At 38.5% G+C, this 25,097-nt stretch overlaps 2 protein-coding genes and 1 long non-coding RNA gene across 3 annotated transcripts in view; 2 read left to right on the top strand and 1 right to left on the bottom strand.

Annotated features, from left to right (window-relative positions):
• LOC113681346 (uncharacterized) overlaps positions 1-25,097 on the bottom strand; it is a 42,760-nt gene that overhangs the window by 851 nt on the left and 16,812 nt on the right. The window lies entirely within an intron of this gene.
• LOC113681347 (fibroblast growth factor 8) lies at positions 1,461-9,977 on the top strand. Its single transcript, XM_027198444.2, has 5 exons — positions 1,461-1,842; positions 2,070-2,115; positions 2,221-2,398; positions 4,255-4,358; positions 6,904-9,977. Exons 1-5 carry the CDS (start codon positions 1,793-1,795, stop codon positions 7,360-7,362), a joined length of 837 nt encoding a protein of 278 aa, XP_027054245.1. The 5' UTR covers positions 1,461-1,792; the 3' UTR covers positions 7,363-9,977.
• LOC113681349 (uncharacterized) lies at positions 18,816-20,683 on the top strand. Its single transcript, XR_003447184.2, has 2 exons — positions 18,816-19,356; positions 20,036-20,683. It is a non-coding gene; the product is annotated as an uncharacterized LOC113681349 (long non-coding RNA).

Genomic DNA, 25,097 nt, shown 5'->3' with positions numbered 1-25,097 from the left:
AAAACCCTGGCCACTTAATATCCAATTAATTTTTTTGCCATGTTTTACCGCTTTATCTACACTCTCAACAAGATCCTGTGATCTTCGTGAGCCAAACCGTCCGTTACCTTGAGTTTAAAGAACACAGCAATCATCCAACTCAATTAAAGTAATAACGACGCACAGATTAAAGTCTTAACAAATGACTTGTGGACATCATCCATGGTCAACTTGAAATTTGTCAAACTTCCTTGTAACGTCATTACTTTGGAGTGGTTTCCTTTGGTATACTACGCGGTTCTCTGTGGCGGACACCACTTGCCGAGAGAACTTATAAACAGCCCCCTTAGAAACATTTCTATTTAGGGGAAATTCTTCAAGGTGTTTTGTACAGGTTTAAGATTTTTCGGCCGGTTACAAGGAGCTCTCCAAGTGCCTGGAAGGAAATAGAGATTGTCACCTTTTTAGAGCTCATAAGAGAAGCCGCCCGGAGATTTTTAATGCTCCGCTTTCCGAAACTATCATTTCTAGTCACTGACAAAATTGTAAACTGTCACATTAGAGTAGCCTATTCAAGAATTTTCCATGGAAAATTCGTAGGAAGGTTTTCTATCTGAGGAATGTTAGCCGCGACACGTGCGCGCAGATGATATCAGCTTTCGATAAGACAAAAAAGGGATATAAGTTTGTTTGGTATTTTGTTGACATACCTTGATGAGCTGTAACACAGCAATAGTGTGGGATTCTGTTGGTTGTTTGGTTCACACTGTATATTAGCCAATAATTTGGACATTTTTATTATCTGTGTTAATTTACTCTAACTATTATCTTACTCCACCTAATCCTCGATCTCGTATTTCAGCCCAGTAGCAGGTTGACTACAGTTCGCGCTTCTAAATTGTTTTAGAACAAACGTTAATGGGGCTACATCCGACAAAATCTAAACCTGTGGCTAGATATGAGTGCAAGAACATTTTTCACATCCTTTGCTAAGCGCAGGAAAAACCAACTCGTGAACTCGACATGGCTGTATAATCAAGGCTCAAAAATCTTCATGATATCTCACGGCCAATTAATCTTCCAAACATCCGTTTCTTTTTTCAAGTTGTTAAATGAAGTAAGTCGGTGGCTTTCAGACACTTTTATTGACATATTGTTCTTTAAGTCCAATAACAGGTACGACTTAATCGATGTGTTATTCTCACGAACCATTTAAGTTGCCGCTGCACCTTTTAATGGGCAACAGAATAATTTACTCTGAGCGTGCGTTTTAGCACCCGCACCCCTTTGATCGCTGTCGTCTGAAAAAAATCGCTCGCTCAAGAGACTTGTGTCTAAACACCTGTGGCATCAAATTTCACTCAATGAGCAACAATTCTCAGCATTTAAAATTTAATTAAGGCGTGAAAAGTTTAGATTGACACCTAGAAAGGTCACCCAGCGGCCGACGATAAAAGATTGTGATAAGCATCTTAATTACATTTACAGTTAATTGTTCCTAGCAAGTACTAGGGGGCACACCTTATTAATGGCCGAGACTTATGTCTCCTCCTACATCTCAGATTGTACTTTGCAATGTTTTCTTGAGGTCGTGTTGGATAGACCACTGACTAGGTTCCTTCCTTCGCTAAGAAGGAGTCGGTTACACTTGTCCTACATTTCCGTTAACACTTCCTAATTGTTCTTTGCGGCCGATTTCGCTTTTAATTTCCCACAAAGGCGCGCGCCTGATTTGCCGGTTGACGTAACGGGTGTAGCCGTGACGCATGATAAAAGGTTCGCGGCAGGCCACTGGCATTCAGTTTAGTGCAGTATGGCCTTGGGGGTGAATCTGCTTCGGGTATTAACGCTTCTCACGCTACAGTAAGTAATTTGCTAATTGTCCCAATTCAAGGCTTTGAAAGGCCAGCGAATCGAGGCTTCCTATGAAAATGAGATCGAATGAGATTACAATTCAGCGCTTCCAATATAAATGATTGCGTCTTCCTGAAGTATCATCAATAATTTTTCACTTGGCTAAGTACTAAAGACCGGTTTCTGTGCTTTAACAACCAAGTAAATCCTACATTGACGTCATTTTTTTGTTTCAGTTCATTACTGCCGGATGGACTTGCTGAAGAGAGCGGTGTTAATCAGGTAATCGAGACTGATCGTGATTCTTGCAAGAACCAAATTTAAACAGAATTGCATCGTGTATTCAACTCACGCAGTTTGTCGTTCTTTCATGTATTTTCTTCTTAGAAACCGGAAGAAAAAAAGGTTTATGACCAACATTATTTGGAACAGAAGGCCAAGAGTGACACAAATAGCGTAGCTTTTCGGAGATTCATTCAGTTGTACTCAAGGAATAGCGGCCGCCATGTTAGAATCAATCCAGATAGAAGCGTAGACGCCATCGGTGAAGACGGCGACAAATACGGTACTAACTCGAAAATTGCTTTGTTACTGTATAATTAATATTGTAAAAGCTTGTTTACTCTGGCGGTTATTACTTGTCTGTTGCCTTAAGCTTAATGCTTATTGTGAAAGCGGCCTCTTACACTTTTGTTTCTCAGTTTGACAGGTTTTAACGGTAAAAATGTCGCTTTTACACTTCTCTTCTTGAACATTGAAGTTTTCTTTTCCTCATCTATGAAACGAGTTGACTGTTTTGATGCCTGTTATGTTTTGCGGGAATTTTTGAAATAATCTTTGGAGCATTTTCAAGAAAATTTTGTGCGAAGCCCAAAGTTAGGACTACTTTGCTTTTTTCTGTGTACTAAAGCGGGAGTGCATGGCATTTAAATGGTTTTTCTCTCTCGAACTCTGTATTATCAAACCACAAGAAGGCTTGTTTATTCGTTTCTTTCTCCAACTTGAAGTTACGTTTACGTTAGTGAATGCAGCGAAAATCAAAACTATGATCACATGCTTGTCAATAGTTTCAGAAAATCATAAATTTTTCGCATTCTTTCTAAATAATACAGGGTATTTTGAAGGCAGAAAGGTTAATTGTAGCTATTATTAGTACAAATGCAGGTTCTTTGAAAGAAATCCCAAATTAAAAAAGTTATTTTAAACCTTACCCACAGGAGTACTTGTTCTTTCGACAGACGAGCCAAAAGTGCGTGATAAAAAAGTCTCGTCGCCCTTTTGACATAGCTCGGGTTACTCCTTTCCACAGTACCTCGTCAAGAATTCAAGAGTCTCAATAGTGTTTGACACAAACTTATTTGATTGCCAAGCTATGAGAGCTTTGTTTACATAAGTGTGAAAGGAAAAGAAGTCCAAGAATCTGTCAATAATTGAGCAAACCCATTTGCAAAGGAAGACCTCTTAAACTGCAACTTTTTGTTGAAAAATATGTGTGATTTATCAACATCCTTGAAGTGCGCTTATAGTTGACAGACCAACGAATCGCCGTGGTAGGTTTATTGTTGCGTTTTGAGAACCCGTTTTCAAATACTTAATCCTCTTTTCGTTAATTGTATGAAAGAGATTTCGCGACAGGTAACAAACAGTTTTGCATCACACGAAGGCGCTTTTAATAATTACTGCCACAGCATTATAATTGCTACCAAGCGACCGTTGGTCTAGCGACAAAAATAAACAAAGAGAAAATGTCCAGTTTCGCCTTTAAAGTGACCTACTCGACCAGATACATGACTATATTTTAACACGTTCGACAGTCTCGAGTTATCGACTGTAACATTCTAATTCGAACCTTTCATCGGTAAAGTAAACAACAAAGAGGAATGGATAGTTGGGTTTGCATAGCTGCCATTTTGTTTTGTTGCGGTGCCAGGAGGCAGAACTTCAGAAAACCGCAATTTGGTGTCTACACTGTGTGATCTCCCTGAGAGTTCAAACAATTTTACGACGTTTTTGAAAATTCTAGAGACTTAATGCATCTGATATTCAAGTCGCTCCACAGAAATAGAAATGTCGCCCTTCTCTGGTTAAAAAAAAAAACCTCTGAGACAGTCATCGATCAAACATATAATTCGATCACGTCTAAATATACTGAGGCCATCTTTGTACTTCAGTTTTTTTAAAAAGTTATCTATAGAATATCATTGTAGTCAAACATTTTTTTTTAAAGTACCTCTGACAGTTTTACAAGTCATCTCTTTCCTTTACATAGTCACACTATCAAAACATGCAACTTCTGTACACCCACTCTATCGGTATTCTACCCACATACAGTGTACTTGTTACTAACTAAACTCGATTAACCGCTTCCCTCCCCTACCTTTTCCTGACCCTTCCTAAAATTTTACAATTTTTTCATCGCAGCCAAGTTGGTCATCGAATCAGTCAATTTTGGACGAGTTCGTATTAAAGGCTCAGTTTCCAATTTCTATCTCTGCGTGGACAAGAAAGGGCGACTTAGAGCAAGGGTAAGTGGAAAAGTATTAGACAGTGTTAAACAAGTATCACTGACTAACAGTTGGGCGGCAAGCACCTTGATTGTCATATTTGCTCGCAACGTTACTTAGGACCGGAACCTGCTTAGAATAGCTATTGTAATTACGTGTTAAGTCTATTTTTGTTTCATGTTTTTCTTTTTTACGAAAAAACAGTCATAGTTTTCCGTACAACAAGAGAGGTAATCTTCAAGAATTTGTCTCTTATACATATCAGGTGTAATTGTCAGAAGGACTATTTCATCCTACTCAGTCCTTCTCTGCTTTCAAAGAAATGTTTTTCGAATAAGGGACAAAAAAGGTTCCTTTTCACTGTCACGGATCAGCTGATCTTTCCACTAATTGATTCAGACTAAAAATAATTTAATTCATTAGTTACAAGAACAATCGGTAGTCCTTTTTATCATGATTTCCTTCCTCCACGCGAACATCTTTCAAAAGCGTTCAAGAGAAAACTGATTAGTTTAAAAAATACCGTAATGCTCTGATGAGCTTTCTGAACCACTTCAGCTTACGTGTTAAGTCGGTAACTCTTCTTGTATGAGACATCAAATGTGTTGATCTCACCAAAGAGTGCCGTGTAACACCTTTTGAGGTCTACCAAGTGTTGATTACATGCGGTTTTGCAGCCATAGTGACACATTTGCAAGGAATGCTATAAATGCCGGATAGGTGCACGCCTATGTACTGATTGTAGGGTTTCAAAATGGAATGTTATCGAGCTAACAGCTTAATATCTTCATGCCGTAAATAAAACCCCGGTGACGCATGTAAGCAAATGCTTGAGACCTCATACGCAATTTTATCTTGATAAAAATAATCTGTGCAAGGTCATCCCTGCCATGCAATTTGTCTTCACATTGACTGCATGCCTTGTGTTTTCAACTGCTCACTTTATCCGATCGTCTTCCCGATAAGGCTTGATTAATGTTAGCTTAATTGAAGTATCCAATAAAGATTACGTGACTGGATCTCTTTAAAAAAAGTATTCTTCAGAGGCAATGCGTTGGACATTTACTCAAAGCCTGCAAGCATTTGTCTTAAAAATTGCTTAGGATACAAATCACTGTGGAAATTAGAAAGTTGCCGATGAGTATACTAAAGAAATGCTACTGGTTCGCCCAATGGAATTAACTAGAAAATTGCTTAGAGGACAAAATCGGATAAGTGTTCTCAAACTGTCAGAAATGAGGCAAAGAAGGAAAATCAATCAATCAGTAAGAAAAAATGTCTCCTAAAATCGTTTTAGCATGTTACATTTGCCAGCACAACAGTCTTTTTAAGACTTGACCGGTCTTAGTTCGTTTCTTAGCCGTGTTCGAAAGTCTTTTTTTGTTGTAGGATAATAGACCGTAACAAATATTGACTGAGCCAAGTTTTTCAGCTATTTTCATGACGTTATTATCATTCTGTATTACCACGTATAACGCGGACAAGTTTTCAAAGCTCTAGCTTTGAACAAATTCGTGCACTTTATAGACACACACAACATGACACAGACGATGTCAGTTTGACGCTTGGCGCGTTTGCCCACATAAACAGCATGTAGAGCTAACTATAAAAGGACAGAAAACCAGCACATTCAAATAAGCCTGCTGCTCCGCATAATGCAATGAAAGAACCACGCGGAAAGTTCAAACGCGTTGTGTCTGTACCGCAATATCTTCCGCACTGTACAAGTTAATCTTTCTGATGTGTCTTACGATGCCGCCGATCTCGGTTTAGTTATATGTGCGTGGGAGGGTTTGCCAAGAATGATAGTTTACCAAAGGAAATAGCACAATTTAGAATAATTTGTCGCCTGAAACTGGTAACTTACTTTGAAAAGAATGATAGAATTTTTTGGGTGGCTTCATCTGAGGAAGTGGCAAGTTGACAAACTTATTACCTTACTACGAGGCGAGAGAGGCATACTCTTAGTTTCAACACACGAAACAACAGCTCTTGTCATTGTCTGTGCCATTCTGTTATGTTTCCGAGGTTACTTTCATGAAAACAAAAACGTTTTCTAGAAGTTTAACAAGGTAAACATTTTCAGACAGATAATCGGTACATCTAACGCAAGTTTGCATGTATTACTTGATTCTTCTATTTATATAATGAGATGACCATGTGTCATCATTTACCTTTCTAAATTGTTGCCTATATAAGTATTGAACTTCTTCTTGTCTTGTGCTAGCAACTATTTTGTTTTGAAAACTTGCTTACTACTAGACCAATTGTATGGGAAGTTACGATATATCTATTTACGACTGAAGACGTTCTAACTCGATACTTGTTCCTAATGATAACAAGGCAATGATTCATCTCCTCTCAGACTTTACATGTGAACGCTTTACAGTCTCATACATGTATGCATTATACGAACCTTGCTGGTCTCTGAACAAGCCAGGCCAATTGTTTTCAACTCCTCTGGCGGCTTTACGGCTTCCCTAAAGACCAGCCAACCTTCATATAAAGAGTTCCATAATACTCATCACTAAATAGCAACAAACGTTTGTTGAATATCCCTCAACAGAAAAGAGGCAAATGGAAGGACAACTGCGAATTTACAGACCGTGTGGCTGATAACGCTTACACCGAATTCACCTCTGTAAGGTATAACAAGAGTCTCATCGCCTTCAGCAGAAGAGGACGACCGAGACCGGTGCTGAGCACAGAAAAAGGGGGAGTCAAGGCCGTGCAGTTCATAGAACGAGCATCAAACATCAAGCTCCTCAGAGGAAGAAAATACTGGAGAAAAGGCGGCAAACTTGAAGGAATAGATTTATATCGTAAAAAGCAGGTAGAGAAGATCTATGTGTCGATGAAGAAGTGGCGAGAATTCAAGCGATGGCTGAAGTTTAATACCCGAACAGCCTCAGCTAAAGTAAACTCTACAACAACGGCCGCGACGCCATTACAACCAACGGCTGTACAGTTAAGTAGTAGGCCAACTAGTTTTATGAAATATTCACGGGATAAAGGGCGAACTTAGGTCTGAAGTGCAAATTGTTGTATTGCAGAACAATCTTCACCTCTGCAATAGTGACAAAAAACTTTCAGGTGAAGTTGAGTTCACCCTGAAACCTCCTTAGGTATGTCTTCGAGTAGCAGCTAAAGAAGATAGTAGTGCGATTGTTGGTTACGTTTCAATTAAACCGGGGATTTTGCCAGTCCCGAAATCTGACAGCAACAAAAACAGGCGAGTTTCTGTTGTGTAGACAGTGATTTGCACATTGTAATTAAATTCACCATAATGCAGAAATATATCAAGTAATTGTAAAATCTTAAAAGCTTTTTAAAGAGAGCATAGAGTAGGCACATTTTTATCGCCTTGTAATTAATTTCAAAAGACAAAATTTTCTTTTGAATTTCGCTGCATTTACAACGTTCAGTTGGTAAGATATAGGGCTTGTTTTGTTTCTTAACCTTTTCGCTTCTTTCCGCTTACCAAAAGTCAAATTCATGGTGGTGAAAAAAAATGCTTTTAGCTTAGTGTCGGAGTTTGTACGAGTGCGAAGGCGCATCAAATGGTTGTGAGCAGAGATTCCACTGCATCAAAAGAAAGCCCTGAGGTGAAGGACCACAGAACACAAAACGTCTCACTATATCGGATACTGAGAGAGGAAGGGTTAGATTATAAGCAAGTAATTTTATAGTTTTTTTTTTCTTTGAAATTTTAAGTCTAGCTATTAAGGCGACAATGGATTGTTTTTTTTAGTATCCATTATTAACATCGAACAACACCACTCGGGAGCTTTTGTATATTTATTTATTGCTCCCGGTGGGAAATAAATTTCAAAGGAATTTTGCTTCTTAAAGTCATCATCTAAAGGAGAAGAATGCTCTAGAAACATACAATATTCTTCTTCTTTAGTGGGAAAAATACACGGAATTTTGACACTGACTGCTATTTGAGATTTAAATGAGTAACTCTACCGTTTGAAAATTGACTTGAAGTGTGCTACAAAACGGCCACGGACGCCGCCATCCTAAGTATTGCTTAGCTACGTGACCGCTTACCAATACTGACTCAAAAGACGGATTACTGCGATACCCATACTTAGAGCAGAAGCTGTTTGCGAAAGTGGGTTGTATTTCCGCCATTTAATTGGTGTGCGGGCAAATAACTGAGTTGTTTATAGTATAGCGGCCTTCGTCCTTGGTTAAATTTTTAGCACATTTGATAATTTAAGATAAGATAATTTTCGCACGGTGTGGTTCCTCTTTACAATCTGAAAAAGTGGTCAGACTTAGATTTCAAACAAGGTTTCAGGAGCAAACGTCACCTTGACGAGGATGCGACACTAAGCCGAACAAATAGGCTTTATTAATTATCCTAGTAATACTGCAATATATATTTATAATTTTTAAAACGTTAAGCTGTGAAGGAGTTGAATAGGGAATCCAGACTAAATCTTAGGCTTAAGAAAAAGTTGAATAGGAGAGGTAATTCTGTAATCGCTAGCTTATTACCTGTATAAAATCAGTATCTTTTTCGCTGTAAACCTTACTAAAGATATTTAGCCTTATTAGACCCCCATTCACACGAAAGCTTAAGCCTCTTTTTAAGTTTTTTTCGTTAAACGCGGTTGAAAATTGTGTTCTTCATAGAAGCTGCAAAACCCGATGTTCATCGACTTCAAAGTTGGCACTTTGAAAGTAAAAGTTAGTGACTACCTGTAAACTATGGAAAATTCAGTTTTCTTTTCTCTGCTTCTGATTTTCATTCAGTTAAACCCGCTTTTACTAATCATGTTTTGCTAGTATATATATAGGGTATAATGTCTAAAATCTGTATCTTTTGTGCTGTCTTTTTGTGCTAATTCTTTGCTTAGTCACGTTTACTCGAATCTTCGGGCCGGTTATTTGAAAGGCGGTTAGCGCTTATCCAGGATTAAAATTAAACCTTGATTTTTGCTCTGTTGCATAAAAACGTTTGGTTGTGCTGACAATTTGAGGTCTGTCGGAAAAACTAAGGGAAACAAAGTATCTACGTTTAGACTGTCATCAAAGTTAGTGAACTTTATGAAACGTGCTCTAGTCCTGGGTTAGTCTAATCTTGTTTTCAGCAAACCGGCCTTGACTGTTAAAGCCATGCGCTTTTCGTTCCTACAAATTTCACCGGGCTCTGAAAGCTAATATGCATACAACCGGTCTGTACCTAAAAGCGCGGAGTTTTAATTTAAAGTCATGTGACTACACAACGATGTGTAGTTTCCTCTAAGGTTCTTCGAACCGTTCCATCGTATGTTCAAGTTATGAAATACTGAGTTCATAGGTATACTGTAATAAGATCATACTGCAATGATCGTTCTTTATACCTATCAAGTGTATTAGAGTTGTTTAAAACCAAAACCAGGAACACTGGTTGTTGAAAAACAGACGAAACGCAAATGCAATACAACGTAATATGCGTGCCTAGTAGATGAAGAGTTAAGGGAATTAAGAGACTGTGGACAAAGGATTTGTCTCGAAAATAACTTCTCCTCATCTGTATAAATAGAAACATTATAATAGATTATGTAGGTAATACGAATGATGCAAACACGGCTTACAGCCAAATGTCCTAAACAAAATGCTAAAAATTATAAAGAGGAATGTGGAAAATGTGTCGCATTCGCATTAGTAAATTTACCCCTGAAACGAAACAAAAGACCATGAGCTGTTCTTGTTGAAGTAACAGCTCGAGTAAGACAAATGAATCTAGCTTTTTTTACCAATTTGTAAGCTACACTAAATTGGAGATTTTCGTTCAAAAAAGTGTAGCACTAGTATATCGTAGATTTAATGTTACTTCTGATTTTTGCCACTCTCTCATTCCATGATATTTAACAATTACACCGAAGTGGAGGTGCATAGCCGCGGCTCGATAACCATCCACCACTTAAAACCAACTCGAAGGTGAATGATTGTGTATACCACATGAGAACCAAAGAAATATCTTTATTTCTATCAAAATAACAAGAAATGGTCGCAAACAAAACTCTTGACGAAAAATCTTGTCCCTTCAGCTGCTTAGAGGTCAAAAGTGCTGCTTATCACCCCCGGTTTATCCAATCAGTGCGTGCAAAAAGCACTATGCACCTGTGTGGTACATGCAATTTATGTCCGGCTGGATTTTTTAAAACTGGGTGGTAAAGGCAAGGAAATGGAATAGCATCTTTCAAGGTAATACTGGATCAAAGGCCTGGACACTGTTTTTTCCAAATTAGGGGCTACTTAGCTTTAGCTCTCGTCTAATGCGTGAAATCTAGAAAGACAGCGATGACTGATGATAAATACTGGTATGGGGGGAGGTGGGTAACCCGACTGTCGTCAGTCTTCGACTGCTATTTCTGTCCGAGAGCCTAGTTTGAATCCTTTTCTCTACGGGCCAGGTTACTAAGGACAAAGAGCAGAAGGGGGCTCTTTGATGCTGGCCATCATCAGGGTATGCATGGACAGGATTATCAGAAAGAGCGATTTGGGTCCTCTTGAACTAATTCCAGGGGAGTGGCACAAAACTTAAGCGTAAGTTGTCTTTGTGTGCCTTTCTTGTAACGACTAGCATTAGCAGCAGCTAATTCTAGGGGTGTGGCTAAAAACTGTGGCGTGAGTGGTCTTTGTGTGCCTTCCCTGTAACTACCAGCAGTAGCAGCGATTCGTAATAGTTCTAACTTGGCTTGACTTCTACTGAATTTCACACAGGGTTTAAGCAGTTTTCTCTCCTAGCCAGTGCCTTATTGCCTTTGGCAAAGAACTAGCAGTTTTTTTCTTTTCTCTTTACTTTATCTTATTTCCCTTTTCTCAATGCCAAAAGAGGCAGACACTAACATTTCGCATGCGATTTTTTTGTGCATCTAAAGGAAGCCATCAAAGTCAGCAGGGGGCTGGTACATACGAGAATTGCAGAGCCTGGTGAGACTGATTTTAGTTTCCACTAAATGTAAACTTTAACTTGGCAAATAGTGGGAGAAGTTGAATATTTTGGTAGCTTGGTTCTCAAAACCCCTCCTATTGTGGTTTGGGGTCTGACCATAGTCCTCATAGGATTTTTACTTGTAAGCCTCGAGTTCGTGTACCTCTAGGCCTAAGCTTGCGTGCTCGACCCAGCTTTCTTGACGCACGTCCAAGCATACCGAACTTGAACCATTGTTAAAACGCCTTCTAGGCTCTATTTCAGTATTTTTTCCTTGAAGGGGCAGTACAGCCATGGGTAGTATGGCTATCAATCTTATTCATTAAGCTTAGAGAAACGCAATATAAAACTGGACTCTGCACTTTTGTAAACTAAGAAATATTGCTTTATTTATAGACCCAGGTCTGCTTTTGCATGTGGAGTATAACCTGTACATTGAAGATAATACTGAAGAGAACCACAAACGAAGTACGGCTATCCATATCCTTTCTACTAATTATTTTGCCTTCAATCTCTCAGAGAAGATTTTCTCACAGAGCAAAATCACATTCAAACCTGGAATTAGCAATTACGGGAATTGATATCATCATTATTTTTTTTGTAATATTCAGGAACAAATGCCTATCAATAGTGTTGGGCTCCCGTCAGAAACGAGCCAAAAATGACAAAAATTGAAATGTGCAACAGATAATGAAGTAGTTATGAGATTCTAGAACTTAGTCAGTGAGCCATCTTTCACCTTCAACACTGTAGAAAATTGCGTTTACACTTTACAGAGTACCTAATGCCTAGAGGCTGGAGATGATGAACTCATCCTGTCTCTGCACTGACAGAAATCTATCTCGAAGACTACAATAAGAAGGCTTTTAGCCTTTAAACGCCTAACATTGGTTAGCTTCTAATTTCTCTCAACAGTACTGTCTTTGAATCAATTGTAAAGGTCATGAGATTAATGGAAATGATCACCAATCTAAGAAGCTCTTGATTGTCCAACAAATTCTCCTTTTCATTACCATAGGGTATGTAAAGAGGGAACAGTGTAGAGAAAATGAATATTGATGTTAAGGTGTAAGGGGTTTTAGAGAGAAGTTAACTCAACGAGGTCACATCCGCAAGTATAAATAAAGTGCAATTGACGTGAACCAAAACCGCGTTATTCAAAAGGCTAAAATATGTATTTAAGGACTCTCTTATGATGTAGAATGTTGATATACTTCGATCGTGAAACGCTACGTTTGCGTAACTCTCCCCTTTATTTGATCGATAAAAGAGGTGGACCTCTGAAAAATAAAAATAATTTTAGTAATTTAATTTTATCCAGCACACGTTTTGTTTTCACATTTTTTGAAAGCCCACTTAGCGTCGTGGAATAGCCATCGAGAATGCACCGAGAGGACGTTTGTTTAACTGGTACTCAACAGAGGAAATGACCTGTTGCTATTTATTTCACTTTCAACGGAAAAAAAGTGTAAGCATGTTCCTATCACGGGGGACAGATGGTCAATAGTCAAAATAAGTCAATAGGTCAAAAAAAGGTTCGTTCACTATGGCAGCCTTCTCCCTTTTTCTCTCAAGCGTCAAACTTCAAACTTCAAACCTCAGACTCTTTGGCTAGCTGAAAGACTGACGAGAACAGGCTGGAGATAGGGTTAGGCTCACGCTGGAACCACTCCAAGTGAGTGCTTTAAACAAAGTCGATAAAAGTGTCGTTATCGAAGACTTTGAGGATCTAAAAATGAAATTAAATGGGGGAACAAATATTACTAGTTTGGTTATTTAAAAAGGGGTGGTGACTGAGTATTGTTGTCCTGCGGTACTTCCATGATCCGCTATTGTGACAAAAAATACAGGCAGCGACCAATACTGGAGATCAACCTTCACACTGCGTTCTCCACCCTTCCAATTAAGTAAAAACTCGACTCTGTTGAGCCGCGGGTGATATTGGGTGGACTGTGGGAACCATGAACAGTTTTTCTAGGAATGTCCGCGGAACTGTTTATGGCCTAAAGCCAATTACAACTGTTTCCTCAATCACAAATGAGACGGGAAAACGTGCTGTGACTCAACAAATTAATCCAAGGTTGTTTTTCTATCGCTCACAATTGGTCTGAGGAGTCCGCAGGAATCAAGACACGCACAACTGTAGAAAAGTTTCAATCACGGGGAGTTAATTATAGGTCAGACATACGTTGATCTGCAATCTCACCCGATATCAACCCCTTGTATTGTTGCCACCTACCCCATCTCGACTGTTAAATAATTAAGTAAATCACGTCTATATTGACATCATCGCACAACCAGAGTGTTCGGCTCGGAGCACGTTCTCTTTCAACTTAAAAATTCACTCATGAAGAATGTTTAACTAAACAGTTTCATCGAGGTACATGTTGATAAAAGTTGTCTTCCATCCGATTGCCACCTTCACCTAAGGTGATGACGGTTATCAGAACCTCAGTATAGGGCGGCCTTACATATATAGAGAATACTCCAAAATTGATCAGCGATAGAAATGTAACACTTGAAATTTAGTTTATTTTGAGCGAGTCAATAGCAAATCTATTTGATACCTTATCGCGAGTCTGCTAAACAGATGCAATATAAAAAAATTGGGACGTGATCATTTCCTCTCACAAGACAGCATCTTTGTTTATTCGACAAATACAGATTTTTTTCACCCACTGTTTCTCTCAGTTGTGCACTTCCCGTGGTTTGAAGCTCGCAGAGCAGCACGTGCTTCTAAGTGCCAAAGGTGTAGACAAAAATTCTGCATGAAATGGCCTCTACACTTACTGGCACTAAGTTTGTTTGAAATTCGTCGTTATCTTAACGAACTCTCCAACGTACTCATTATCAAAGCAATAAATACTCTGTTACTTCTTGCTGAAGTCAATGTTTCTTTTTACTCTAAATTATCTTGTCGAAGTCAAAATAGGAAAACAGATTTCAACACTCTGACGATTGGAGATCCTTTCCTAATTCTATCAAATAACAATCCTAATTAGCGATATCTTCTTAAAAAGTCCTGGGAGGTATTCTTATTTATAGAATTTATATTAATTCGCCAACAAACCGCTGGGGATTCCAAATGGTGCTGTACTATAAATTAAATGTTTTACAGATACTACATTCGAACATACCGCGTGCTACATTCTTGTGCTTATCAGTTATTTCTTAAGTGACGATTTTCATTTAAGACTGCAATTAATTCATTTGATGATAGGTTTTCCCATGCTTTTCACTAAGTTCATCACTGCCAAGGTCCATCGATTCTTTGCGTTGTCTGTCTTTCCGTCCTTACAATATCACCTCCAAAAAAATTCGATGTCCGTAACTTAGACAACATACCATAGTTATTATATTTATTTCTTCACATCACTGTTCTGCTTGCAAATATATTAATATAGTAAGGAGAAATACTTTTTGGGTTACTTTTGGGAGCAAATGAGTCCACTAAGGTAGCCAAGTTTAGTGATTAGCATAAAAAAAAAAAACAACGCACGGGTAAAGATACGGAAGAGAGTCCATGAGCTCTATCACGTAAGAGATCAAAATTCAATTCTCAGCACTTCGAGCGTTAGCCCTTCGTCAGAGCGAAACGCTAGAAACGTCAGCTTTGAAACTCTTTACGGTGGCCAATTTACATTAAGAACTCAGTTGATAAAACCAAATTATTTTGTTATACTCCCCCACCGACGCAGCAACACAGTTTCTTTAGGAACTTTACCCCTTTATTCAATTCTTCTCACTTTCTACTATACATTTTTTTTAATTTTTCACCGAGAATTTGGTATTAAATCAATCAAGACCCCTAAGTTGATATTTTTCCATTTTTCTCACCACCATTCTGTTTAAAAATATTGTGAAATTGCTAAGAGTAGTTCTTCTCTAGTCATTAACGGGAGTGAAAGGTTTTCATGAGTTCCTGACTGTGCTACCAAATACCAAACCGACCGCTACCTACGAGGTGGATCGTACACTGCAGTTCGAGGAGAAATGTTACTATTTAAATTTAGCCAAGCCTAAGAGCAGGGTTTCAGTTCGTTCATTTTTACTGCAAATTTCTGACAGGTTATTAAATAGTTTTCTTACAACAATTTGGGGAGTAGCCGATGAGTATTTAGGGGAGAAAGATGGAGGATATATGGAATGTCAAGGGCATCGACATTGGCCTTGAATCCCTTTCAGTATTATTATCAAGATCGATTTTCCAGATAAAATAGTTCTTCAGCTTATACACTTTTTTAAAAAACAACTTTCAGTTCACAAAGTTATGAAAGACCCAATTTCATAACCAAGATTTCTGGGGTTCTTGTAAATCGGTTTCCATTGATGCTTGCACTGTGTTCTGGTTCTAACAAAAAGTGTTCTCTCATGGAAACCAGGCTTCAAGCAGGCTGAGGTTCAAGTGGAAGTGACTACTTTGGGCACAGATAAATAAAGATTAATTTTGAAATTAAGGTCATGATTATCACAAAGTCGTTCTAAATCGAACTTATTGTTCTGAATAGTACTGTTAGTCCTAATTGTAATGAAAAAGTCTTGCTTTCTGACCTGTACTCTCTTTTACCAATGACTCATCATGCACCCAATGCCAAAGGTTAGGTATACCAAAGTGGCCCAATATTAAGCCGAAGCTTACCCTGCCAAAGCGGTGTATTAAATAACAAGGTAATCATTTTAGTTTGGTTATATCAACTGAGTTGATAACTTAAATTGGCACTCGTAGAGAGTTTCTACGCTGACGTATCGAAAGTTAGCTCCTCGTCAAAACGAATTCGTTCATTCGCTCTGACGAAGAGCTAACGCTCGAAACGTCAGCTTTGAAACTCTTGACGGCGGCCAATTCAAATTATCAATTTAGTTGATAAAACCAAACTACCTTGTTACACTCTCCCACCGACGCAGCACCACAGTTTCTATAGAAACTTACCCCTTAATTTATTTGTATTAAATAACAGCTTGCTTAACTCGTTAAGCCTTTTAAGTTGTTTCGCAAATGGCCCCGCTCAACTTTTTCAGTTTATTACTCAGGGCTCTTAATCCGTGGTTTCTTTTAATGACGGGCTTAATATATATTGTATTGTGCTACAGTGAAACGGCATAACTCGAAAGAGAAACTTTACAAAGCTCGTTATCGTCACTGAAGCGTTGTAAAGAGATCTGTGCACTTTATCGTAGGAATTGCAAATCGAAGTAAACGGCGACGCCTACGCTCGTGGTGCACTTGTATAAACAAAAAAAATGTTTCGTAACTTCGATTAAAAACTTGAAATCGAATAACGATAACTCGCGTGATTTTTTCCTTCGCTTGCTGGTTCTTTTCGCTTCTGTTGTCCATTCAAGAGAGTCACTCAACAAGAGAGACTTCAAGATTCCTCTTCTAGAAGAACACTTAAAACAGGTGGTTTGCTAAATTAACCATAAAAAGGCGGTAATTATTGCCAGTCACCATAATTAGCCTATGCTTCATGATGTGGTTTCTTTGTTCCTGTAAATATTGCGATGACAAAAACCCAAAGAAAAGATGAGTGATCCATCGTGATCTTTTTTTAGCATTCTTCAAAGTCAGATTTCTAGTTAATTCAGGTTCACGAACTGATCACGTGTTTTAAACAAGTGGCTTTCCGAACGCCTCCATCCTCTTTATAATTGAATCAAAATATATCTGTGAACTATCACGCACAGTACATCGGGTAGATACTGAGTCAATCTGGAAGATGAAAACAACACCGCCTGAGCAAAGAGAAAAGTCCCTCCTCAAGCAAGACCTAGCAAAGACAGTATGGCATTCTATGAGATACTGTGTTGCCCAGAAGTTTACTTTTAACGAATGCTTAATCAGAGTCTTGCACAATTTGTCAATGATTTCTGACCAAAGTATCGCGGTCTGGATAAACAGAATAGGACGTGTCTAACAAAGTTGCTTGAAGTAGCACGAGGTCTGGTGAGAATGGCCTGAAAACGAGGCCAGAACAGCCTCGATGGCACGCAAATCAATTAGTAGTATTGTGATACTCTTTCATTAGCGCTTTCTCCCCAAATATAATGCGTTATACTTAACTACCTTTTCCTGTGCTTTGCACAAAACTAACTTGAACCTAAAAAAAACTAACCTGTTGCTATTGTGCCCAAGTAACGATATCTTTTCGAACAATAATAATAACTTCCAATCTTAGGGAAGTACTAAATATCATTTGAGCAAGACCTAAGAACAGAAAGAAAGGTGGCAGTAAACCAAGAACACAAGAAGGGGCAAAGTTCACTGAATGAACATGAGAGACAAGGACTACAAATGACGAAATGGTAAAATTAGGGCAAATTGTTCAATCGTATAAACCGTAACGCTAACATGACAATGTGGATGGAAGCCATAATATCGAACAAAGCCAGAACCAAGATCAGTGTCTTCCCAAGACAATGGTAGATATTGCGTTCGCGCGCAAACAAGGGGCTGAAGAGGACGCCACCACCTTAAAATCAAATATCACATGACGAGATTTGTGCGTATAGACAGGAATGTTTTTTCAACCACATTAACCAAACTTTTCATCTTACTGTTACCTATATAATTAAAGAAAGCAATAACAATAATCTCTTCCTTCCTACATACCTCATGTGACAATGAATGAAGAGACCGCGGCGACACTCAGTCTGTGCGAATTATAACAGCGCATCAGTGCGATGGATTTGTTGGATCAATAATCTCAAAGTTGTAAATAATTTATCTTAAAGAGCTATGCTCTAATGGGAAAAAGTCTCTCTTTTTTTCTTTGAAGGGAAGTCAACCAATGGCATGCGATGAAAAGATGTGGAGTTTACTTTGTTCAAATTGTTTTGTATTTAATGATTTAAGAGTTAAGGAAAGTTTATGCAACTACGATACGGCCCGTCGATGGATGTTTTTGGGCGAAGGGATAGATTAAATCTTTAAACCTATGAAAATAGTGTCTGGGCTGAACTTTACTTCCTATCATAATCTTCTTAAAAATCGCTATTTCACTGACGGTTTCATCGGCCTTATTAAACTGACATACTTAAAAGCTTCCTTTGTATTTCAGTTTAGTGATTTCATTATGATAGATCTTGGAGGAACGAAAGTTTCATAAAGTAAAACTACATATCTTCTTTACATTCCTGGTAACAATACACCTCGTACAAAACATTTGTAAACATTTTCGTTCCTGCAAACTTTTTCACAACAATTTGAGTCCTGTGATCACTATGCAATCCAGATAAAAATAACGCTCATTTCCTTTTCGATAAAAAACCGGCCTTTATTTGCCACTTTCCAATATACCAGGTATTGTTATTATATCATCATTTTCTGTCAGTTGATTTCACCGAAAAGGCCATTAGCGGCATCCAGGCCACTTGCCAGCCCGAGGGCCTAACATGACTAATGGAAGAAAACATTTAAATTAACAGTCATTTATTTAACCTCGAGAGTCCCTTGAAAAACACTTCCTTCCTGATTTTACCTGACCAAAGCGGAAAGATTATCAACCAGTTATTTTCTTTGCTATCCATGTGGGGATCAAAGATCCCTCAAGACAATTAACAACTGTTTCCTAATGCAGTGTTTTGTGTGGATAAAATGCGACTCTTTTCATTCGGTCACGACTTCCTGTTAGAATGAAAGATACCACACGTTTCCCCCAGTAAAATAACATCAAATGTATCAAATTTGGTAAACAGGGATTACATTGCTGACTACGCCAGTCTGGGACTGCGGGGGAGTGCTAGGCATGGCATGGCATGGCCGAGCTTAAAGGCTTCATGCTTTTAACCTTGGTTCTTCATTAACATGTCACATTACTCGCGGCACTTAAATCAACATTGTCTCTGTTGACGCAAAAAGAACAGAATAAAGCTACAACCTGGGTAATCTGTAGTATGAAGTTTTTGAAAGCTCGTGAGTTGTGTGCCAAAATCGGGGGGCGGCGAGGGAGGATGGACCTGAAACGCACAGCATGCCATTTCACGAGGACAGAAGCAGAAACGATACGAGCGGATCGAAAGCAAAAACGATTAATCATCCTATGCCTAAAGAGAGAAAGAGAGAGAGAGACAGAGAGGGAAAGAAAAAAGGTCAGATCTACTCCTATTTCCTTCAATATGCATGAGGCTTACAAACTACAAATGTTTCAGTGACTACGTGCTCTAATCAAATCTCTCATCCCACTAAACTTAAGACTTCGGGCTAAACGATCGAAAGCAGTGTTTAACTTATCATCTAAATTAAGTTAGGACGCAAGTCTAGTTTGGGACTAAATAAGTCTGGTTTAAACTTGCAACACAGCGAGTAGACAAGTAAAGGTCTCTAGTGCTGTCAGTGATTGACACAAATCAATCACCTGAGTGCACGTGTTGCCAAATCTATGCCTTCCAAAGGGTAGCATTTCAAAGACAGTTACAGTCAGAGATCGGTTACAGCTATTTTAAAATCAAAACGTTCTTTTATAGAGAAACCCGTGGGACTTTTGCGGGGCGTAGATTCTCGACATATTGTTGAAGGTCATGAGTTAAATTTAGTAAAACCCTGTTTTGTCCGTTCGCTTTTTTAAGTATCTCTACAGCGACGCTGATGACCATTACAATTCAGGTAACAAGATAAACCTGATAGATCATATTTTCTTTCCTCAGTTTTTTCGTGGCACGGTAAAATCTTCAAAAGCGATCATAAGGACAACATATTTTACCCAAAAGAATTCCAACCTTCTATCTGAACTTTAATTTCTTAATTGCGATTCATTTTTGTGTTTTTTAGTAAGAGCAAAGAAGAATTTCGTGATTTTGATAGATATCAGGAGGTGGTCTTAAAATGGGAACAAATTCAGAGAGTATTGGTTTGACATTGTTGAGGATTTCAGAATACAAGAAGTAGTTTCTATCTTCGACAGAGGTTAGACAGCGTCACTTTTTGATGCAATTATCACGAGCTAACTCGAATCAGTTCACGTTTGTTTGTTAAGTAATGTTTTATCAGTTTTCCAGTTCATATCTTAAATTCGTGAGGTGTTTTGGACGAGAAATACATAAATGCAGCAATAGAGCACAGGAAACTCCAAATAGGAAGGAAAGGGAGGATATATCGTGGGGTCCAAGTGACGGGATAACCTCCCAGGTCTGCACGAGAAAAAACCGCTGGAAGAAGTATGAACAGCTGAAGATTTTAGAACAAAAACATGCACAGCAAAATATAAATAGCCATGGAGGTTAACCAGTATGTTCTATGTATCTTTAACGATAAACAAATGAATTGTACCCTTAAAAACAAAATTGGCGTGTGCTGTAGGGTAAGATGTACAGATATAGAATATATGAGTAGTATCCTGATCATCCTCGTCTTGGTTATTAAATTATGTAAATCTTGTTATACCTTCGAGGTGCTTCATTAAAAATTACAGATTGCTTAGTTGTCTGTATTTTTTCTTGCTATCCTGATGCGTGTGGAGCACACAAAAATTTCGCCCAAAACATACACAGCAGGACACTTGAAACGTATGAAACTTGAAAACCCAGATGGCACGTCCCAGCAACACGAGATTTCTGTCACGAAACGGCGGAAAGTAGCGGCGGCACACGAAAATCATATTGATTTCTGGTTGAAATCACGCGACCCGTCCGTCCGCAAAACCTTATTTTAGTCAAGTGGGCGAAACTAGACCTCTCGTGCCCACGAGCCGCAATCTTCACAAGACAGAGTCACGTTTCACCACGATAGGACGGAAAACCAACCTGGGGGGGGAGGGTAGCAAGGAAATATGGCTCTCGAAAGTTTTAATGCCGCTATTGAAAAGTCACGAGAGCACGAATACCTAGTAATATTATCATCCGGTCGGATTATCAATATTTGAGAATCAACTTGTTAAACATCTTTTTAGCGTCTACCCGCTTTCCATATCTCTCCTCTCTGAGAAAGTAGCTGGCTAACTTTTCCATCAGATCTTTATTGAGGTTTCAGAGACTTTTTCAGTTGGTGTTTTTCTACCTGCATTAATTTTCTCGTTATCGATTAGCGTTGTTCACGACGCTTTACGATCGGGCTTTAATCAGATTTCGACGTTAGAAATGTTTTACTTCTTTGCAGTTATTTACAGTTCTTCGGCAAAAACGAGATGTTAGCTCAAGCATTTTCCTCTGAATGTAAAACTTAGGCATATATAGCATGCTATTTTTTTCATTCTAACGAGACAACATAATACACCTTTATTAAAAGTCTATGCCAGAACTTACTCGCTGTTTGTTCTATGCGCTGCGCAACGCTAGAAAACACTGGCGCATTTTCTGGTTTACTAACTACTCTACAAACTAAAAACTCATACGAACTCATATATTAGTTTTAACAGACACTTGTGGGACGTGACAGCAGAACTGAGTCGCAAAGAATACCGGCTATTCTAATAAAGGAAAGGAAAAGAGATATGCCAACGCCTTCAACAACAATGAAAAACAACGACTAATGCAGGATCCCACGAGCTCAAAATTGGGCTTGCACTTCCTTCCAGTTTCAGTTCGTTTACAAAAGTATGTCCGCGGCACAACTATGTCCTAATTAGAGCGTCATACTGTTCAGCACAAATGCTCAGCAGAATTGTAAGTACAGCTAAATAATTGTGCCAAAACTGTTTGGCGGAAAGGATAAATCACATTAATTCTTTTTCAGTTTCAGTGCGTAAGCATTTAAGGCATGCGAGTTAAGCACACTAATTCCGTTTAATATCAAAAACTGTTTTTTACTTTCCCTGTAAGCTGTATCTCTATCTTTTAATATTCTGTGAGGTATGACAAAAAACAAGTCATTTAGTCCCTCGCCATTTCTTTAGTCCGTGTTCAAATTGTCACGATTCACCTTCGTTGAAGACTTTAATGTTTACCATAAGAAACGCCTTTTTAGCCACAGGCAAAATTTCCTGTTGACTGAACTCTCGCTCGTGATTTAGCGTGATTAGCACGTTATGAAATTGCATACCGGAGAAATAGTGGCTAGCGTATTGACTAGGAAATTTCATACGGCAGTTAAAGGAAACTCGTGAGCCAACGCCCTGTTTTTCTTAGAAGGAAGTCATATGTTCACCCCGGCTATGAGGTACATTTCACAAAGCCTGACCTTCCCCTCCCTTGTTTTAATGACCTGTTGTTCAGTTCCAAAACTTCGAAAACAAAGATATATTTAGATTTCAAGATGAACAATACTGACCATCTCGATGCAACCTGTCGTAAACTCGACTATAAAAAGGTCAAGATTTCCCTTCCGCTCCAAGCGACAAGGGGGTTTTACCTTATCAAAGCGAAACAACAATATCATCCCAATACTAAAACTTCAGTTCTCTCGTGGTGAAGTGGCATCCTGAATGATTCGTACACTTTTTCCGTTAATATTGTTCGTCTAGACCCAAGACTCGATAGCAGTGTTCCGTTTAAACAAAAACATTTTCGAAATAAAATACCTGTTTCAAGATAAACCTAGACTCAAGTCCCACGAAGTCAGTCTTCTAGGGCGAAGGAAAACAATAGCAGAAAATTTCTGGGACATACGAGATGCAGATATTTGACAACAAAACAACATACTTATATTAATGAATTTTTCAAATATCTCAAACCTTCCCTGAAACTTCACGCTCGGCAAAATGGGACAAATTTTAAAAAGATGATACATTTCGAGGACAACCTGCTAATTTATAAGATCCTATCTGATTATCATTGGCGATGACTGGCCTCATACTTTAACACATTGTTACAAATTGTTTATTTCAGTACCGTAGAGGGAAAAATATTGAAAGAATTCGTTTAGGCAGCTCAATGTCACATTCACTTCAATATTATAAGAAATTGCAACTCTGATAGAGTCACTTAAGCTATACAAAGCATGGCTAAAAACTTTCAAAACAGTTATGATAGTCGTGGGAAAGATGAATAAGATCGTGGTGGTTACCGATTTCGCTTCAAAGCGGGAAGAGGTCTGGCGATACATAAACATTATTCAAGATGGGAGGAACTTTGAGGTTCGACTTTTATAAAGCTTCACGATAAATAGAGTAAATTGAGCAACGAGTAGTATGTTTATTTTCATTCTAATCAAAAAACACCCATGGCACTGAACTGATTGAGTACGTCTACAGACATCACATAATAATCGAAGTGCTCGACATTTCTATGATACCAATCTGTCATTCAACGCGTGAAAAGCTTGGCTTGATGTTTTGTAGCACTAAGTAATACTTATTACTTTAATAAAATTAAGCCTTTTCACGCCTTTGCAATGGAGTCTTATGACGCCCTCTACTATTTAGTGAGAATGGGGCGTCAGAAACCATAGCGGAACCAGAGAAGAATTGTTAAAAGCAGTGCGTGGAGAAGCAACCCACACATCATTTACATGCCAACAAAGTTTTCAAATGATTTGTAAGTATTTAGTGAAAGATACCCCTTGGATTTTGAAATTATGTGGTTAAAGCGTTTCTCATGGCTCGAAGCTGCGGGCCCAAAATTATCATGGCTGCATTAGCCAGTTCGCGATGTCAGGGTTAAACACTTAATTTCTACTCCATTGTAATGCGGCTCGATACGATGAGAAATTCCCAGCCAGGCTCTATGGCTGAACTAGCGTAACCACCTGAATAATCTGCACCTTCCCTACCGAAATGTGTCGATCATTAAATGCGTGGTAGTTATACGAGAGAGTTCAAGATGGTAATCTTAATAAAAGCTTAAAGCATTATGTCAAAATTGAACTCTCATTAAACTTGCAAGCTGCACACGAGGTGCAAGTGTACACAATGTAAAATAAATGATTCACGATATAGAGTCTTGTTGACGTAAACAAAAATAAAAGCATGGCGATAAACTCGATATTGTGATAGAAGTAAACGCTTTTCTCCGATAAAGAAAATAACAACAACTTGAGCCTATTCAACGACTCAAGTTCTTTTTTAAGCCTTGATCAGAAGGTTACTAGCCTATTTCCGTCAGATCATCTTCAGCTAACTGAGGCACGCAACTAAAATTTCTCCATTTACGCCATTAATTGAAGTCAACCCAAGTGAAGAAACAAGTGGTGCCTGTGCTTGACAACTTGAACGACTAAATTTTGAAAAGACGAGAAAATGAAAACTTTTACACTACACTTTCCTCGTTGACCATACTTATCGCATTTGACGAACAATATTTCAATCCGACGATTTTTTTCAATTATCGCGGCGCGAGAGGCTAAAATCCTCCACAGAAACTAAGGATTATCCATCTCGTTTTGATATCCAATTGTCAAAAGACGGAACTCGTGCTGCTATCAAAATTGCGCGCAACAAAAGGTTCAGGACAGCGTAAAACTATTCAACAACTTAACGAAAGGATCCGAAAGTTGATATTACATATAAATGATTCATGCTCACAGTAATAATACAAATGCTCCAGATAAAGGTTAAAACGGGCAAATATCGCTCTCTTTCGATCTATTTTGGACGAAAAGACGTTTAGAGAGCCAGCGGAAGCCCACTGACCACTGAGCGCTGTGAAGAAACATCGAGTATCGAAATTAGACGCCTCCCACTTCCGTTTCCGACTGAAAGCGCGATAACAGAGTATCAGCACGTCACATGCTAAAGTTTCTTTTGTTATCACAAGGAAAGAAACATTTGTGGCCAACTCATTTGCTTAGATTAAATTATGCCATAGAAACATCGCCAACGCTTTTAGATACCTAGCCACGATTGCATTAAATAAAGCAAAGGATTGCGCGCTTTTCAAAATGATGTAATAGTTTGGGTTAAGTGTTGAGACAAAAACTGAAATACATTTATCACAACTTGGGAGGCGGGTTCTAACTAACC

The sequence above is a fragment of the Pocillopora damicornis genome, chromosome 2 (genome assembly GCF_964200805.1).
Source record: "Pocillopora damicornis chromosome 2, jaPocDami1.2, whole genome shotgun sequence".
Lineage (NCBI taxonomy): Eukaryota > Metazoa > Cnidaria > Anthozoa > Scleractinia > Pocilloporidae > Pocillopora > Pocillopora damicornis.
Note: the sequence above shows the minus strand (reverse complement) of the source record. Positions and strands in the feature narration are given on the sequence as shown.

What these genes read in the sequence shown, in the direction of transcription:
- LOC113681347 (XM_027198444.2), top strand. Translation starts at nt 1,793, where the DNA reads ATGGCCTTGGGGGTGAATCTGCTTCGGGTATTAACGCTTCTCACGCTA. An exon ending in TGAAGACGGCGACAAATACG is followed by an intron (nt 2,399 to 4,254) that starts GTACTAACTCGA and finishes TTTTCATCGCAG; the next exon opens with CCAAGTTGGTCATCGAATCA. An exon ending in AAGGGCGACTTAGAGCAAGG is followed by an intron (nt 4,359 to 6,903) that starts GTAAGTGGAAAA and finishes ATCCCTCAACAG; the next exon opens with AAAAGAGGCAAATGGAAGGA.